General features: G+C 39.2%; 1 protein-coding gene across 1 annotated transcript in view; it reads left to right on the top strand.

Annotated features, from left to right (window-relative positions):
• col15a1b (collagen, type XV, alpha 1b) overlaps positions 1 to 15,128 on the top strand; it is a 33,365-nt gene extending 18,237 nt beyond the window's left edge. The window contains exons 16-44 of the mRNA XM_073491616.1: positions 1,105 to 1,158; positions 1,520 to 1,555; positions 1,736 to 1,873; positions 2,048 to 2,107; positions 2,194 to 2,229; positions 2,391 to 2,432; positions 2,739 to 2,801; positions 3,583 to 3,618; positions 3,988 to 4,071; positions 4,163 to 4,228; positions 4,565 to 4,600; positions 4,929 to 4,991; positions 5,160 to 5,249; positions 6,016 to 6,051; positions 6,252 to 6,305; positions 6,583 to 6,639; positions 6,970 to 7,029; positions 7,486 to 7,530; positions 9,667 to 9,736; positions 9,878 to 9,903; positions 11,122 to 11,220; positions 11,401 to 11,539; positions 11,673 to 11,737; positions 11,913 to 12,044; positions 12,316 to 12,414; positions 13,714 to 13,788; positions 13,923 to 14,120; positions 14,351 to 14,466; positions 14,906 to 15,128. Of these exons, the coding sequence (XP_073347717.1) occupies positions 1,105 to 1,158; positions 1,520 to 1,555; positions 1,736 to 1,873; positions 2,048 to 2,107; positions 2,194 to 2,229; positions 2,391 to 2,432; positions 2,739 to 2,801; positions 3,583 to 3,618; positions 3,988 to 4,071; positions 4,163 to 4,228; positions 4,565 to 4,600; positions 4,929 to 4,991; positions 5,160 to 5,249; positions 6,016 to 6,051; positions 6,252 to 6,305; positions 6,583 to 6,639; positions 6,970 to 7,029; positions 7,486 to 7,530; positions 9,667 to 9,736; positions 9,878 to 9,903; positions 11,122 to 11,220; positions 11,401 to 11,539; positions 11,673 to 11,737; positions 11,913 to 12,044; positions 12,316 to 12,414; positions 13,714 to 13,788; positions 13,923 to 14,120; positions 14,351 to 14,466; positions 14,906 to 15,128 (2,298 nt within the window). The remainder of the gene's footprint in view (positions 1 to 1,104; positions 1,159 to 1,519; positions 1,556 to 1,735; positions 1,874 to 2,047; positions 2,108 to 2,193; positions 2,230 to 2,390; positions 2,433 to 2,738; positions 2,802 to 3,582; positions 3,619 to 3,987; positions 4,072 to 4,162; positions 4,229 to 4,564; positions 4,601 to 4,928; positions 4,992 to 5,159; positions 5,250 to 6,015; positions 6,052 to 6,251; positions 6,306 to 6,582; positions 6,640 to 6,969; positions 7,030 to 7,485; positions 7,531 to 9,666; positions 9,737 to 9,877; positions 9,904 to 11,121; positions 11,221 to 11,400; positions 11,540 to 11,672; positions 11,738 to 11,912; positions 12,045 to 12,315; positions 12,415 to 13,713; positions 13,789 to 13,922; positions 14,121 to 14,350; positions 14,467 to 14,905) is intronic.
• Positions 15,129 to 19,337: the final 4,209 nt, after the last annotated feature.

Genomic DNA, 19,337 nt, shown 5'->3' with positions numbered 1-19,337 from the left:
GCTCCTACAAGCTGCATCACTGTATGAAAGTGTTGGATGAAGCAAACCACAAAATGACACCAGTAGTAAAACAAAAGATGTAATGTTAGTCTTAAGAGTGACACAAGAGGAAAGTCCATAAAAACAGTTTATTCTCATAAATGTGCTTAGCAAAAAGCCCCAAAAATGTGTTTTGTCCTAGTATTTTCATGCCTTTGCGGCAGCGATAGCCATGGCCGCATTATGCCCCATTATGTTTTCGGGTTGTCCTTCCCATTCTTGTGAAAGCAATATCTAAAGAACGCATTGAGGGAATTTCTTCAAATTTGGAAAAATGTCCACTTAGTAAATGGATTAGATTTTCCATCCATCCATCAGTAGTTGTTTATAAGTATAGACTTTAAGTAACCAGTAATCTAATGAGCCAGTAGTCAAAAGTCAATAATTCAGTGTGTCTTGGAATTTACTGTTGAGGCCTCTGGTACACTATGTTGTCAGTCTGTACAAAACATGTACAGAAACATGGCTGTACTTTGGTCTGATGCTGCTTACTTACTTACACAAGGAATATGCTGAATTTTGACTTCAACTTTCCTGTTAAGTGATGAGAAAGACTACAAATCATCCTCGCCTCTGAGGTTGCTGACTCCACTGCGTCATGCTACATTTTAGCTTAATTACAGTAAGCAATCAGAATGATCTCCATCTTGATCACATGGAGACGAATGGGCCAAACATTTCAATTTGATTAAATCTGAAGTGATTCTAATATGTTTATGACACAATAATAAAATTGGTCTTACTTGACTGTTACGCTAGTCAACAAGCAAGCAAGTATGAGCATGATACATTGAGGTTAACAATCTTGTGGTAAACCAGAAAACTAAAGAGGATGATCTTATCACTTAAGGAGACTGACTTAATACCCAGTTTCCCCCCCAAAAAATAGAGTATTCCTTTAAAGTGACTGACTGTCACCTATTGGTCCCTGTTGGAATGGCTAAAGGGTCAACCACCAGCTTGGCATCATATTGCTCTGTTTTTCTATACTGGCACATTCTCTGTGACGTATCACTGTTTAATTTCTCTACCTCTACTTGTGCCTGTCTCTATTTGTATGTCCAGGGTCCAGCAGGAAAAGATGGGGTTCCAGGTCTACCAGGAACTGGGGGAGCGAAGGTATGATCATCAGTGTGGATTGTGTCCTGGTCATGTAGACCATCCCTTTTTTGCTTGTTATGGTTTGACAAAGAGTGGGAGGCTGATATCAGCAGGAAAGAATGAGAAACTATTTGCCACACAGTCTTTGAATTACCACATTTGGGCAAATGTCAATAGTTTTGTGATGATATAATGAAGAGGAAAAAATGATTTCAAGCAGTTTTCTGGCTATATATTCTTGACTATAAATAATTGTTGGACTGCCTCTGTCAATATTGATATTTTTTTGTCCTGGTCTCCTCCACAGCTAAATACAAGTCATGAAGTGCTCATTCCAGAAGTAATGCTTTTTTTCTTTCTTCCTCTTTTACATCCTTAGGGTGACCAAGGGTTACCTGGGCCATCTGGACCAAAGGTAATACACTACTCAACATAGAGTAAGCCATAAAATCTAATGCGCGCCATGTGCATGTAGCATTTATCTCTATTTTATCACAAAATTAAACCCATTTCTGTTTGTTAGGAAGAACAAATCCATGTTAGAGAGGCAGCTTTTGCTAAAAAAGGAGTTTCCCGTTTCTCTTTGTCTCTGCAGGGTGAATGTGGGTCTGTGGGTACAGAAGGGTCCTCAGGGCCATCAGGGCCTTCTGGTCCACCGGGGAAGAGAGGCCCATTAGGCCCCCCAGGACCCCCTGGCCCCCCTGGACCTCCAGGAACCAAATTCTTTGTAGAGGTGACTCCATTTCATATGAAAGACCTACACACACATATCACTGCTGTTGACCAACATACTTTAATTACCAAGAAGGAAACAACAGGTTAATTTAGAGGATGAAGTCTTCCTCACCACACATGTCTCCAAGATTTCAGCTCATTTTGTAACATTAGACTGTCTTTTTGTTTTTAGGATATGGAGGGATCTGGGAAGAGTGACCTGCTCATTGGAACTGGAGTCAGAGGCCCACAGGTCAGTGTGAGACTGTGTGTGTTGTTATGTAGACTGCATATATTGTTTCATATACAGTAAGTCTCTTTTTGTTTGTTTTTTTCCAGGGTCCTCCTGGCCTACCTGGCCCTCAGGGACCTAAGGTAATTTCTTTTTGAAACTTAATTAAATGTACGCATTATGCTAGCAGAAGGTAGCTATAATACAAGGTGTATGGTTCCCCAGTGAGTAGTGTGCCCTTGCACACACTTTAATTGCTCCATCTTGCTCAGTAGTTGAAGATGCTCTCTCATGTCATCCGCAGGGTGAGGATGGAGCCACCGGTGCTCCAGGACTCTCCGTCAAGGTAGTTTGATTCTGAAATAGCTCTGCTTTGGATTTCTTTGTCAAAAATCATATCCTTTCTGTTATTTTCAGTCTTAACTGTATATTTGGTGGTCAGTAGATGTTAGAGGTCTTATTATTATTTGAGTGTGCTAAGACAAACAGTGAGAGATATCCATGGGAATGATTTTTTTCTCATTATTTATGAAAGAAATAAGCCAACTACTATATTGTTGATGCAACTCCAGTTAAACATGTAGCAGTGAAGTGACTTCTGCTCTTTTCAACCTTTGTGTTACCTTTGTGTCTGTATTGTGGGTGATTGCAGGGCGAGCCAGGAGACCCAGGACCAGAGGGTCTTCAGGGTCCTGCTGGACTACCAGGTGCTAGGGTAAGTAACAGGTGTTTACACAACAAATGTGTTGGTGAGTTAATATAATTGGTTGAAAATTAATATATTTACTGATAGAGATGAAATGGCTCTGTTAAAGGTTGACCAATTGTTTATAACAAATTTATGATGTGAACAAATGTAGAATGGCAACATGGGTGATTAACTCTTAACTGCGCAGTTCACAAGTAGTGATTGTAGCACTTAAAATAGTAGGTCAAACACGTAGAGCAGGTAACTGTTTTTGAAAATAAGCTTATTTGCTGTCTTTGGACTTATCGACAACAGTTTAATTTATTTCTGTGTATTCAGAGGGGATGCACAGAAGAAGCACATGTTAACGGCTAACATGTTGGTGTGTAAATGCTGGTCAAGTGGATGGTATTGACTTAGAGGAATCTAGTAACTAGTTACCGCCCCTGATAAATTATTTTTGATTTAATAATATATATATCCAACAACAACTTGACAAAGGCAGCACACACGGTAGTAGTTGTACACTGCCTAGTTATCATATTTATCATCAGGATCAACAAAGCCTTATGGGAATAATGCCTTAAACAGCTTTATTGTGGCAAGGACGTTAGCAAGAGTGCTAATAGTAGGTAACTAGCTAATGAGTTTGGTAGCTAGAAGCTCACGCAACTAGTCAGATATTTTAAAGTGAAACTCAAATGCAAATTGTTGAAATCATAAGCTATCTTTGAACAAGTCCATGTTTGTATTCTGCATCTTAAATAACACATTAGTTACTTTTCATTTGTCTTTACTCTACAAACAGGGGGCCAAAGGAGAAAAAGGCAGTCCAGGACCCAAGGTAGGGGTGCTAAACAAAAGTGTGGATATTAAGAAATATGTGACGGGATCTAGTACAATCTGTGCAATCTAATTAGTTTGATAGTAGGATGTTTAGCTGCTATTGTCAGTATTTTTATAATAACATCTTACCAAATGACGATGTGAAAGGGGTCGCTCTTAATGATGAACCAACAGAGAATTATCACCTGAATCTGCAGCGCCGCTCAGCTTTACAAAGCTTTATAGTGAGTTTCAGCTTGTTGTTTCGCTGTCTGGATGCAACTTCACTGTTTTGGTTCAGTCATTGCCTTCAAAGCCAGACAGTCTACCCTTTATTTAATTTTTATTGTAATAAAGTCATAGTAATTCTCTGTTTTGTGCTCTGAAGGGTGATCGAGGTGTTGATGGACTCAGTATCCCAGGACCAGCTGGGCCTCCTGGACCTCCTGGATCTACCATTAATCTGCAGGATGTACGCACACACACACACATACAGAACATCGTAACACATTGTAAACATTTTAACAGTGCCCAATCTTACTCATCACATATTCTGTCTACAGCTGCTCCTCAATGTTACGGATGGTATCTTCAACTTCACAGAGATCAGAGGACCACCAGGGTTAATGGTGCGTAGTGCTAAGCTATTTATGCAAATTGACAATGTCTTCAACACTGCCATGATACAAGGAGCCTTTTACTGTAATTTTACCTACAATATAGCAATATAACCCTTGTATCACCCTACAATATACGTTACTACAACATCATTAATGCATTTTTGAAGTGCTTTGGCTGCAGTTGTGTTTGATGATGTTGCCTCTGAGCATGTAATTTCTGCCTTTGTCAGGAACGATCATTAATTGAGCCTTACTGCTTTTGCTTGTATCTGTCTTCATGTCTGCGCATGCGTGCATGTGTTCATGTGAATGTGTGTATGTGCGTGCTGTGTCTGCGTGTTGCAGGGCCCTGAAGGCTTGCCTGGCAGAGCTGGATTTCCTGTAAGAGCCTTTTGCAATATCATTTCATCAATATAGCATTTGTTTCACCTGTTGGCTGAATACAGAGAATATTTGATATTATAGTGATATAAGTGTACATGTGTTTTGGAACAGAAATGCAACAATTATTTGACAGCAATGTAACTTTTTTTTTTTCCAATTTTGCTTTTGCTGTCTTTGGGCTAAACAGGGTAGGTATCAGAAGTGCCCTAAGTGGTAATGCCACAAATGGTGTTTTTTCCTCTAGGGTTACTTGAGTAGAATCTTTAGACCTTTGTAAATCCTAAACCCCACAACTCTGCCTCACTACCCTCTCGTCCCTCCCCAGGGCCCCAGGGGACCAAAGGGAGACATAGGCCCTCCAGGAGTCCAGGGGCCAGCAGGGTTCAAGGTAAGAACTAGACCACAGTGGGATGACAGAGCTGCAAATCAGAATGTTTATAATGATTATGACAAGTGTCAAAAATAAATGTTTAACATGTAACAGTTGAGACAATGAGGCCCCACTATATTTGACGAGGAATATAAAAATGTAATTTCTCTTTCTTTGCACTAACAGGGAGAGAAGGGAGAGCCGGGGGTGACCATAGCTGCTGATGGATCCATCTTATCAGCGCCAAGAGGCCCACAGGGGCACAAAGGCATCAAGGTATCACACAAGTGACGCTTTACCTTTGTCTGACTCGAGTACCTTACCCTGCTTGGTCAGTGAGAGGAAGATGATGTATCAAATAACAGAACACCTGAAAGCTTACTGATTGCACCACAGGTACTCAGTTGTGGACGATAATAAAGAGTTGAGGTCTACCTGCACAGCAGTATATCAACACGTCATGTGTGTATCATGTATGTCAGTCAAAGTCACACATTAGGGTTATTGGATAAGATAGCAGACAGAAGGAAGAGCAGAAATTGAAGATTGGATGTCAATATTTCTTGCCAACTCTACTGGTGTTGATGCATCAGCAGAACAGTAAAGTGAGTGTTATTATGGTATTTGTGATTCCATAAAATTTTGCAGCTAATCTGAACTATTAGAAAATACTGTTACCCCTCCTGCTGTGCAGAAATCAAGATCAATCTGTTTTACTATCCATGATAATATGCCTTAATGTTTCCAAATGTATAGTTAATGCAAGATACTGCTGCTGATCAGTGACAAAGGTACTAATTCAATCTCTGTCCTCAGCCATAATAAATACAGCTCAGCTTTTTGGAGACTTGAATGGGCACCAAATTTGGGGTTTTGTGAAAAATCCCTGTTATTCCAGAGAAAGAATTCCTTTAAACTTACAGCCAGAGAAACAAGGTGTCTTTCGATACCCTTTTTACAATAACAATTAATGTAAATCTCACACCATATCCTGATTGTGTTCTCATCTCACATTTTGCTGTATTACTTTGTCCTGCCATAGGGTGACCGTGGGTTCCCTGGACCTGCCGGACTTATGGTGAGTTCATATTAAAAAGAATAAGAATACCTACAAATGTTAAATCATCTGGAAAATATTTTTTAAAAACCAATTTGCTCATGTGGAAAAGCTACACACAAATCTCTGTATTCTTATTGTTATATATTACTAGGGTAAACTGTTAGGTGAGGGAATGTAAATGATGTGTATATTTATTACTATGTTTCTGTTTTATTCAGGGCCCAATAGGACCATCTGGACAAAAAGGAGAATATGGCTTCCCTGGTCGCCCAGTAAGTTGCTGTTTGCTGTATATATTTCAGGAAATGAATAAACCTCTGTAGGTAGAGAATCTACTGAAGCACGGGTTTCCAAACTCACCATGACAAATGAAGGAATGAAATATATTTCTTTATGCCAAGAGAAAGCTTTTTTATTAATGTATTCAAAAGTTCAGTGCAGAACTAAATCTCTAATTTAAGGTGAGGACTTGAGGATCTCATTACCTGATGCTCTACAGTGCACACTGTGCACAAACACTGATGTGTTTCATCCTTTCTCTGTCTGCAGGGACGACCCGGTATGCCTGGGAGGAAAGGTGACAGAGGAGACTCTACTGGCCAACCGGTAAGAGGAGAGGGAAGGGAAGAAAGAGACCGTTCTTTTCTTGTTGTTAAAGCCTTAAAAGTTGAGCATTAAAGACATACATATAATATATATTCAGATACCTTTTTCTTACAGTGACTGGATTACACAGGCCTGTATTTGATGAATGTTTAATGTAAATAAATCTCTGACAGCATGTGTGCGTCATCCATTTTGAATTTTGGTGTTAGGGTGATGCTTTTGTTAGGTATTTGAGATTGTCCCTTACTTCAGTTTCAGTCACTTTGACATTGTTTGTTGTCTCTGTCTGTCTGTCTGTCTGTCTGTCTGTCTGTTTGTCTCACCTCTCAGGGGCCTCCAGGTCCTCCAGGCCCACCTGGACTTCCAGGAAGAGTTCTTGGACTGAATGGAGTAAGTTTCCATCTGTGACTGGCTATTTATTTCTCTTGTTTGTCGTTTTCAGGGATTTTGATGATGATGATGATGATGATGATGATGATGATGATGATGATGATGATGATGCTGATAAAAAGCCAGCACTTTACACTGCAATATGTAAAGCCTTGTTTCACAGACGTATGTTGGGCGTAGCTCCATAAAATGCATTTGAATTTTTTTTTTACAAACCATTAGATAAATTATAAGGACGCTGTAATCACATAATACAAATAATAATACAACAAATATTGACTTTGATAAAAAAAAGAATTGTGGTTGTGTATCAGTGCACCAATATCATTGCAACTCAGTTTGTGTTTTGTTTTGTTTTTTAGTTTTTCGTCTCAATCCATGTCTGTAAAGATCATCCCAATTCATAGTTGACTGATCTTTTAGTCTGATGACGCTGCTCTTCTTTGAATTTTAAAGACAGTGTTTCCGGTGCGCCCCAGACCGCACTGCAAAAAGGGACGAGTAAGTCTTACTCAGACCATCTGATTGGTCTGTTTCAGCTTGAAATTGGACCATCTGGTGGTTCTGCTGGTGTTTGGGTGTAGCAGCATGGCAGCTCTCTGGTCTGGGCTACAAACAGCACCCCATCTCTCCCCCATCTCTCATACCTCCCCTCATTTCTTCCTCTCCTCCCCTTGTCTCTCCTACTGTCCTAATGATCATTGGAAAGGCTACATGTCATCAGGCATTAACATTCCTCTTGTATGCAGGTTGTATCTGGACATGTGTTCCATTATTTGAGCTACCTGTCACATATTTGTGGTTGGATCTATATGCAAAACTGATTGTAAAAAAAAATCAATTAACAATGCATTATCCACCTCTAAATGTGAAGTGGCTGGTCTGATCTGCGGTGCATCTTGGTTCATTTCTACCAAGATGTACTGTGAGTTTTATAAATCCAGTCTGATCATCCAGGATGAATGTTAATGCCAGGTGTTAAAGGGCTCTGAGTGTGAATCCTGCTTGCCTCGTCTGTCCGTACTGTCCTCATCAACACAGGGAAGAGGAAGTTAGGTGTCAGGGAGGAGAAACAAGAACTGACAGTTGATACCTATCATCTACTGTATATACATCGGAGTCAGTGCCAAATCACTTTTCAGTTCAATCAATTCAAAAAAGTAATTTATAAAAAATATTTTTTTTAAATATTCAGGCTTGCTATTTTTATGTATTCCAAAGTGCAATAAAAAGAGCCCTCATTAATTGATTGGATTTAAAGTGAGATATATCAAACTCTGACCTGCCTTCCATTAGATAAATAATGGTAGAAAGTAACCAAGCACACCTACTCAAGTACTTAAGTACAAATTTGAGGTACTTGTACTTTACTTGAGTAATTCCATTTGCTTCTTTATACTTCTCCTGTACTACATTTCAGAAAAAATATATAATAATGTACTTTTACTTGACTACATTTATTTGATAAATTTAGCAGTCACAAGTTAATTCAAATTATTAATAAAAAATACATATATAATATGTAGTATTTGAAAATGGGCTATTGTACATAATAAGTACTTTTAATGTTGCTTCTTATATTTTGATGCTTATTATTTATTATGCTTATCACTTGTGTAAATTTTGAATCCAGGACAAGTTTTCTTTTTCACTGTAGTACTGTTACATTCACATAAGCAAAAGATCTGGGTACGTCTTTCCCCGCTGTATAGAAATGGATTGTGATACGTGCCGTCTGCTCTCATGGTGCTGGTTTGTGGGCTTTGCTTTATAACTTTCTGTTTGAAATGTGTCCTGTGGCCTCTGGTGATGCTGCAGTTTCTACTTAGCTTAATTCCAATCAAATAAACTGGTAGAGGCAGTCAATGCGCATCATTAAACATAAAAATGCTAACATTTCAATGTGAAATTTGATGGTTAATATAATTTGTTGGACATTTTATGGAAAAATCTGATTGGAATTGGGCTCCTTTTTCTTCAAATGTGATTGTTTCAGTTGTAGGTGTGGTGAAGGGCTCCTCCATGAATGTATGAAAATGAGTCTCTAAACTTTCACCTGACTGAATGTACGGAAGGTCTCATTCAATTGGATTAAAAGCTGAACGAGCTTTATTGTATGGCCTACAGATTTATACATTTAAGTGGTTAATTATTTAAACTCAAAGCAACTGTCATAAATAAGTGTGCAACCAAGCATTTTCCTGCTGCAATGTTTTTCTTTCTAAACCACTGTCAAACACCAGGAAGTGAGTGCCAGTTCCTATAAAACACATGGCCCAAGATCTGTTTTGTAAAACCATCTAGAACACCTGCTTTAATATCCTGTCCTCTAACCTGTTGTCTTTTAACCACCACAGCCAAGAGAGGGCTGTACGTGCTGCTGTCTTAAGCATGCATCCCGTGTATTTAACAGGTGTTTTTGCAGAGCTGACAGCAGTGTTTTGTGTCTCTTGTTGTAACCCAAGTTTTGCCATTTTTAACTTGTTCTTTACATGTTTGACTTAAAGAATGAATTCAATCTATGTGTTCAGCAGTCTGTGCATTGGTGTTGACTTGTTGTTGACTACTGCTAATGAACATACTGATATCAGTGTAATGGTAATGGGTGTGTGTCTGTGTGTCTGTGTGTGTGTGTAGGAGTCAGGGACATTGGGATTTAAAGGAGACAAAGGAGATGTGGGATTACCTGGAGAACCAGGCACACCTGGTAAGACCTTTACAACAGATATGTCTTATTTACTGACATTAACGTCCTCTAATATCTGGGTCTCCATTTGGTTTAAACTGAACAATGAGAAATGTCTGCAGGAACTTGTATCATTTGTATCGTATCATATTTTCTTCTCAGCACCCGTGTTTCCAGATGGAATCGTGGTGAGTACCGATTTATCATTAATTACATGTCTAATGTTGTAAACCATACACTGACAGCAAATCATCCATTAGTGAGGATTCATGTCATGTTTAAGGTGCACTGACCAATATTTTCATATCCACAGCATCAAACGACTATGTGTTGTGTGACGCCAGGTGCTATTATAACAAACCCACAGAGTATTATCACCTGACTCTACAGTTCTCCTTAGCTCGACACAGCGTTTTAGTGACTCTCAGCTCTTTGTCTTGGGGTCATATGGTCCTTACTTTTAGTTCACTCTCTCTGCTTTCAGCAATAGGCAGCTTCTTCCAGCTATAAGCCACTGTGACAACCAACAAAGTTAGCGACTAGCTGGTACTTATATAGCATGTAACAGCTAAAGTGCCAGATAATTTACTCAGGAGTTGGTGGAGACCAAAACAGAGCTTAACAATATCCTACTTAAGATTTCTGCTGTAAATGTCTAAAAATGACTTAGATTCTGTTATATATTTTGTTTACTTATATTTTGTTTTGTTATTATCCCAACAATGTTGGCAAAAGGAAGTCAGTGAACATGAATAAACATAGCATGAATAAAACTTTAAAACATTACCTCATCCGTAAACATTTCTGCCTGACTCATAAAGACAGATTTTCATCAGCAACAGTGGTTGTTGAACACTTATCCCACGCTACTTACATATTTTGTTTTGTTTAGATTGAGAGACCTCTGATGGCAGAAATTACATACTGTGCATTTAAAGAAGTGGGAATATTGACTAAATTCATCAGGTGACCAGAAACGTGTCAAAATAAATGCTACTGTTGTTCAGTGTATGAATTTTGGAAGAAGCAACTGTTTGCTTAAACACAATAACAGTCTGCTTACTCCCAAAATGTAATTATTGCTGCTCCAAGACAGGTTCCTTCTTCATTACTTTTGTTACTTTGGAAGCCTGTTCTCTTGATCACAATGATTCAGATGATTCATGATGCTGTTTTTGAAACTTAGAAGTTTGAGGTTATCAGTAATAAACTGCTGACCAAAAATGTTTTCTAACTTGGGGAGGCTGTGATTTTTATAAACAACGAGGTATACAAGCTGAGAGAAGAAAAATCTGAGAAAAGACTCCATTCTTACAATGAATTAAGCTTCTGGATACTCCTGAACTTATCTTTTAAACAGCATGTGCTTGATCCTCTGTACATTTGTTTCTTTGTGCATCTCTCAGGGTGCTAGAGGTGATCAGGGATACACAGGTCAGAAGGGAGAGAAGGGTGACAGCGGGCCGCCTGGTCCTCCAGGACTGCCTGGGAGGTCAGGACTTGTGGTGAGTTCTGATAATAAAAAGCTACATCCTGAAAATACGGTTCTAATTAGTTAGTATTTATTCAGTTGAATCAGTTGAATATCTCTGAGTGGACATTTCCAGCTTGAATTGTACATCACTTTTAAAATGCAGTCAGGAATTCTCAGCTGAATTTCTCTGTATATATGTATGATCCTGCAGGGTCCAAAAGGCGAACCCATTGTGGGTCCTCAAGGGCCTGTAGGTTCTCCGGGCCGACCTGGAGCCCCTGGGCACGGACGTCCTGGATCTCGAGGGCCCCCTGGCCCTGCTGGTCCCCCAGGGCCTGCATATGGATCAGGTATGTGTGTGTAAAGGCGAGAGAGAGAGGTGGAGTCCTCAGCTTATGTCTATCAAAGATATAGACCACATGTGTAAGCATGAGGCTGACTGTCCTGTATCTGTTAAATGTATTTCTTATGTGTCATCATCAGATGTCAGTATCCCCGGACCTCCTGGTCCCCCCGGACCACCAGGATCTCCAGGTTATGCCAACCCGGTAAGATACCTGTCATTGAGCAAGGCACTTTACTGCTGATATGCTGTTCTACCATAATTTGCCTCAGTATTAACACTTACATAACAACTATATAACAACTATATAAGTGTCAATATTGAGACAGATAGTAAGTGTGCTAAAGGCCCAGCACTGATGCAGTGATGTGTACATTCAGGTGACCACCTATAAGACACTCCACGCTCTGGGCAGAGAGACTCACCGGGCTGCAGAAGGAACGTTGGTTTATGTGTCTGAGAAGGGAGGAGAGCTGTACCTCAGAGCACGCAATGGCTGGCGCAAGATACAGGTGTGTGTTTTGTTTATGGACATGTGTAAGTTTGGTTTGATGTGTGATTCTTCTCTGTATTTGTCATTTATCAAGTGAGACATAATTCACAAGCTTTACGAGCTCTGAATATAAGGAAGCTTTGAGTTTGACATACAGAACAATAACTCAGCTGGTCTCCATGACACTTTTGTGGTATTATCTAACATGCCATTTAACCTGATAAAAGCAGATGGTGAAATCAATATGGGATCAGAACTCTGAACCAGATCCGATATGTGTTTCCTTTCAGCTCGGTGAATTGATCCAAACTGGAGCCTCCTCTGCAGCGGCATCTCAGGCCCTCAGCAGATCTGGAGAATGGAGCAGACCGCACAGGGCCCACAGCCAGGTTCTCTCTCTCTCTCTCTCTCTCTCTCTCTCTCTCACACACACACACACACACACACACACACACTCACACACACACACACACACACACACACATACACACACACACTATTCATCAGTTGTAACTACATTACTCAAGTACTGTACTTTAGTCAAATTCAAGGCACTCTTGTGTATTTCAATTTTATGCAACTGACACTACTACATCTCAGAGGCAAATATTGTACTTTTTACTGCATTATATTCAGTGTTGTAAAAAGTACCCAGAAGTCATAGTTGAGTACAAGTAAACCTATCATATTACTTGGGTAAAAGTCACACTCCATCTCAAGTTACCCATACATACTTGTACTTATATCAGTACTTGTACATAGTACTTGAGTAAAAGTCTTTAAGTATCTGGTATTAAATGTACTTAAGTATCAAAAGTACAAGTAAAAGTAAACAATAGATATATTTACATATATGTATGAACTTTATACTAGGTGTCAACATATTATTAGCCTGGCTATTGGATCCCATATTCAGCATTTTTCTGATGGTCAGAATCAATGTTGGGGTTTTTTTTGTTTTTTTTATCTGATTGTCAGTTATAGGAAAAAAAAGTGCTAGTTTTGGCTCTGATGTAACTGGAAGTATAAAGTAGCAGAAAATGGAAATTGTCAAGTGAAGTACAACTACCTCAAAATTATACTTAAATACAGTACATAAGTACATGTTCTTAGTAATAACTCATCACTGACTTCATTTGTCTGACAGCTCTAGTTACTATCTCTTTCAGATTATAGTTTTTCATACCCTTCATGTCCAGTAAAAACCATGTATCTCCAAATTTGGTGATTTTGATTTTGAATTGAAATAATAAATTGAAGGATGGAGTGTTCCTCTACTGGTTGACAAAATTCTGCTACTTCTTAAACTGAATTATTTATTTTACTTGGATAAAATAGTTCATTGGATTAGCTGGAAGATACATGCTGAAACCAGGGATGTGTTTCCAAGCTTGTTGACTTTTTAGAGATACCTTTTCTAAAGTAAGGTTATGAATGCAGCACTTCTACGTTTAGTGGAGTATTTTCACAGTGTGGTATTACTACTCTTACTTAAGTTAAGGATCTGAACATCAACAGTGTACTGCACATGCTCTGAAACTGTGATGAACACACAATAACAAACCTGATGAGACCATATCCAGCTGTGATCTAAAACTGTCTGTTCTCACACATAAATCTTTGGAAACCTTTAAACATATCTTTACATTTAGAACTGAACATACTTATTCATCATTTTTGTTGAATAGGAGCTTCAGGAGGGCAGCCGAGGATATCAGCCCAGCTATCACGTACTACCACAGACCTTCAAAGCTGTTCCTGGGGTGAGCGTAACAAACACACCTTCACAGGCACCTGCCAACACACACCCAGCAACGGCCTCACTTTGGCACACCTGGCTGACGCTACACCTGTGATGAATCATGTGTCAGATTTGCTGTGTCTTCCTGTGTCTCAGCTCCACCTGGTAGCACTGAACACTCCGCTGAAAGGGGACATGCGTGGCATCCGGGGGGCAGACTTCCAGTGTTACCAGCAGGCACGCTCCATGGGGCTAACAACCACCTACAGGGCCTTCCTGTCCTCACACCTGCAGGACCTGGCAACCATTGTGAGAAAGTCGGACCGCACCAACATGCCTGTGGTTAATCTCAGGGTGAGGAGAAACTGATATTTACATTATAATAGATATACATCACATACATTACATAGATATAATAAAGTTTCACTGCTGTTATCATTATTCTTAGTCAGCATTTCTGACCTTTGTGACCCACTGTGTTCCTACAGGTTTAAAGATACACTCAGTCATAATGGATGGTATGTTTACTGCTGACATCTTCTTTTGAGATATTTCAGCTCACTTTTGTCCATCTCTCCTCTCAGGGTGAAGTGTTGTTCGATAGTTGGATGTCCATCTTCTCTGGGAACGGAGGCACGTTTGACCCGTCCACACCCATTTACTCCTTTGACGGGCGCAACGTGATGACTGATTTAGCATGGTGAGTAAAGACGTGTCAGTCAATCAATCAATCAATCAATCAATCAATCAATCAATCAATCAATCAATCAATCAATCAATCAGACTTACATTGTGATTCAATTAAAAAATTAATAAACAAATAGATAGACATGGAAATAAATAAAGTTAAATTAAAAGCCACATTAAAATGGTGGGCCTTGAGTTTGCTTTTAAAAATACCAACATTCTCTGCTGGCCTCTGACATAAAGAAAAAATATAGCTTCAGACACTGGGATTCAATCCCAAATTTGGTATCACCAGTTAGCTTCAGTCGGGTCTTAATAATGTGTATAGGCTGAGTTCTGCTCTCAGTTTTAGGCCTTTGCAGAACTCTTTACACCTATGGGCAAACTTGTGTTTCCAGTTAGCTAACCTGCATGTCTTTGGACCCTGTCTCTGTCTCTCCCTCTCCACCCAGGCCAGAGAAGATGGTCTGGCATGGCTCCAGTACAGTAGGCATCCGTCTGACCACTAACTACTGCGAGGCGTGGAGGACGGCTGACATGGCGGTGACGGGCCAGGCTGCACTGCTGCAGACAGGACGACTGTTAGGACAACACACCCGCTCCTGCTCCGACCACTACATAGTGCTGTGTATAGAGAACACGTATGTGGGGAACACACATCAAAAGAGGACCTGAAGACACAGAGCAAACACACACACACACACACTCACAAACACACATGCAGGCATGCTGAAAGTGCAGAGTAGATAATGCAACATAGTGCACATACATTTGAATTTGAATGGAAGACACATGCAGGCACATACACACATTATGATGACATGTCACTGCATAGAAATTACAAGAACACAGATTAAGGCACTTGTATTCATACATGCAGATAAAATACACACATGCAGAAGCAGGCAGCAACACTCGGAACGGCTAAATGAGCACAACACACATGCAACACACACATTTCAATTCCTTTCACTTTTAGTTTTATCTTTAGTACTGTGTATAATCCAGCAGTCTCTAATGTTGCCATGCATCCGTCTGTATTCACTATGAACATGAAACAACATTAGGACTTGGAGAGAATGTGTTGTAGAAGTAAGAGATATCAGTAGAACTGAATAACTTAACAGACCATACCAGTGTTTTATCTCCATCACTACAAATCCTTCATACCTTACATTGTTGTTGATTATTTCCAAATGTACGTATTTGGAGTATTTTTTTGACAGTTTCATGCAGCCATCAGTTTCTATGTGTTTCCCAACAGTATGAACAATCTTAAAACTTTGTGTGTGAACATTAAGTTTACATAATTTTTTTTCAGTGTTATTGTTTCTGACGTGATGCAGTTAAGGTTTTAAAGGTGTGCATTACATAAGTTCAAAACAAGAACATATTCTGACAAAAGCGATGTCTGATGTTCACTGTGATGTCTTAAACACCTTAAAGGTCCTTAAAAGTAGGTTTTAGTGGCATCTAGCGATGAGGTTTCACAGTGCAGGTGTTTTACACTAATCATATTACATTTCTGTCAATAGATCCCCCTAAATCCAGCACATTGGACAAGTCTGCCAAATGATTTTCATGTAGGGAAAGCGATAGACACTCTTGGCTGTTTAGAACAAAAATGAATACATTAAATTTTCTTAATGGTTAGCTGTGATATAAAATATACAGCATGATTAATGATTTGTAGTAAATGGGCTAGAAACTTGGCAAACCATTAGTGTACATCCATGTTCAATTTCCTTTGCAGGGAAACAAGGTATTGTAGTCTTTAGTGATTTTTTTAATGGAACTGAATCTTTGGTAAAAAATGGTCCAGTTACTTAATTCGGTCTCTTTTCCGAACATGACAGTGTTGTAGTTTAGAACCAAGTGTTGTGTATTAAAGCCGGTGTTCTTTGAAGACTGTATTTACACTGCAGGCCATGCAAGAAATAAATCACCAGGTGTGAGTCTTGAGGATGATGCTTTCTGGCAAACATTCTGTTATGTCAATATATCCCTTGAAGAAAAATCAAAACTAACAATGTGTTAGTCCATCTCTTAAAGGAACATTTCACTCAGAAATTAAAATCCAGAAGCCCTGAGATCCCAAATTGACATTTTTTACACAGGTGGCCATTGTAGTTTTTATCAGATATTACTCAAACAGGAGAAAAGAGTGCATTTGTTGGGGACTGTTTTCAGCTGCGGAGTATTACACATTTGGTGCTTTGTTCAGTATTTCTGGCAGCAGCAGTGTGTGTATATGAGATTGAGTCTAAATAAACTACAGTGTATGTTTTCATAGTAATGAAGGAACATATCACAGTGCAACAGTTTGGCTCATTGATGTGTTTTTGGACAACAATGGAGCTCTATGGCCCAGAGGAATAACATGCTATATATCAGGCTTTCATACACATTTAATATTTGTTAGTAGGATGCAGTCATTGTTGGTTTTGGTATTTTAATGGGATTTATTGACAATAAGAAAAATATAGAATATGGCCATACTTGCCTTATAAGTATGAGCACAATGTGAACCATTACTGTACCATGGTTTACTGTACTCATGTAATGAGATACTTTTTTGTGAGACTTTTTGAGTGGATGTTTCTCTCTAACGTCAGACATCAGTGTCCATTCCTAACTGTCATATTTTAGATGTAAATACACTGTATGTAAATGACTTCCTCCTGAGCAACCAAGTCAAACAATCACAGCATCATTTACATTTCCTCCCTGGCTGGAATTGACCAAAAAAACATTTTACCACTAAGCTCTTCTCTCCAATTGTTGAATTTAAAGAGATTAGTCATGCAAGATAAGCCCCCTGCTGACAACTTGTTGATTCACCAGCATTGCTTACCTTGTGTTGCATTTATTTATCAGTTTAATGCATTACTAATTGGCATCTCATAATCCAGTATTAAAGATTGATCGTCCAAATCAGGATAATATAGATTTTGTTTTCCTGTATTCTGCTGAACTTTGGTCCTGCTACTCGCAATAAAGTGATTTGAACTAGTCTCACCATTAACCTCAGTGCTTTAGCGTTTGTATTAGAGTTAAAATCAATGTGTGGTTTTCATTAATTTATACAGTAGCAGGACATAGTGTGGGAATCTAGTGAGTTCACTTTGAGATTTTGATGAAGTTGGAACATGTACATGTACAGTATATATGTGTGTTATTATTGTCCAAATGTTCTTGTTTTTTACTCTGTAGAGGTAGATTTTGTATGACGCACACTAAATGATTTTCTCTCACCAAGCGTTGATTGGGATGTAGTTCTGCCTGTAAAGATGACATAGGCCTGGCTGAAAAGGCACACAGTGTTTAAAATGTTTTGATTTTCAGAGTTAGTTGTCCTGATGTCTGATGATGTTACTGTTCAAACAAAACTTGAGCTTCTGAGGAAAAAGAACATTTGTACTGACAGACTGGTGCTCACTGAATAAATGTCCTATTTTGTGTTTTTTTTTAAATGTGGTGACTCCTTCACTCTTTGTGTCTGAGACTTTCTATTGCACTGTTTTGATAAAAGTCAAATCAATGAAAATATGACAAGACCAGTCCATGCATCATAAGGGTTCCTTTGGTCACTTCGAAATATTTAATCACCCTTTCATATCTTCAAGTTGCAACGTTCATAGATCTTGTAATTCTGCCCTTTGGCTATCAATGGAGTCGGGTGTTGAAATTTAGAGAACCTCAGTGTATGATAAACTTTCACATACAAATGAGTGCACCAAAGCAAAACCCTCAGTTTACTGGTACAACTTCTGACCAGTCTGTCCTCTCCTACATTTTACAAAGTCAACTTCAGGGGAAATGTCAGAAACCTTTTCTAATTCGACAATAAATCCAATTGTATATATGTGATATAAGCTGTCATTTGTGCCAATTTAATGTCATACTGACTTTCACACATTAAAATTGAATGGATGGAGTCCTATCTAATAATGATCAGACAATGCACCAGAGTTGGAGTTAGGACTTTATCGTTTCTTGGTTGCTGTCCAGCAAGGCTTAATTGTACAACCTCTTTCATTCAGTTTATATGTTAAGGACCTGCCACTTGTACGCCCTGCAGTCAAAACCGAAATGTATGCAGATGACACTGTCATTTTTGCACATGGTAAAGACAGACATGAAGTGGCAGCCAAATTAACATCAGCAATGGCTAAGATTTCCCACTGGCTCTTAGACACTTAATGTGAGTTAAGCTGCTTGTATGTATCAGGAAAAATTTAGCCAACCATGTTATTGTAAAGGCGAAAGGATTCAGATTCAAACAGTCAACGTTACTTCTTAAACAGAGAATGGGGGAAGTGGTTAATAGTCATACGTAGTTATTTTCATCGCCACCAGACTGCCCTTCTAGCAAGGTCAACAACACTGGCATAGATTTGTGATAGCATTAATGTTAGCATGGACAAGCAATAGCATGAATATTAGCAGGGATAGTGGTAGCTGTCACCCAAACAGAAGTTCTTCTTTGGCAGTGAGGAGCTGCAGAGTTTACTCATGGCCAAAGTGTAACCTGTACTGTACATTTACTGCCACTAGTCAACTTCTCTGCTAGACTTTCCCATCTGCTCCGGTCGCTAACACCGGTCTGCTCTGAAAGCAGCCACCATAACTATCTCTTTCTCTCGCTCGACGCTCACACGCCACACACTGCCCTGTTTCTTCAAGGGGCCGCGCTGCTTTTATAACCTCTATGAATGAGAGCAGCCCATCCAGGTACTTTGCCCTTGTGTCATACCCCGCTCCCTTTTGGGTGAAAACAGCCCCTGACTGGCAGTAAATGCAAATTCTGGGGTCTCTGCCAAATTAATAGCATAAAATATGAATACACTATGGATTTTTAGCTATTAAGAGCCCAAATCTGAT

Source organism: Pagrus major, chromosome 21 (assembly GCF_040436345.1).
Source record: "Pagrus major chromosome 21, Pma_NU_1.0".
In the NCBI taxonomy this organism is placed as follows: Eukaryota; Metazoa; Chordata; class Actinopteri; order Spariformes; family Sparidae; genus Pagrus; species Pagrus major.
This window is presented reverse-complemented; position numbering and strand designations above follow the sequence as displayed.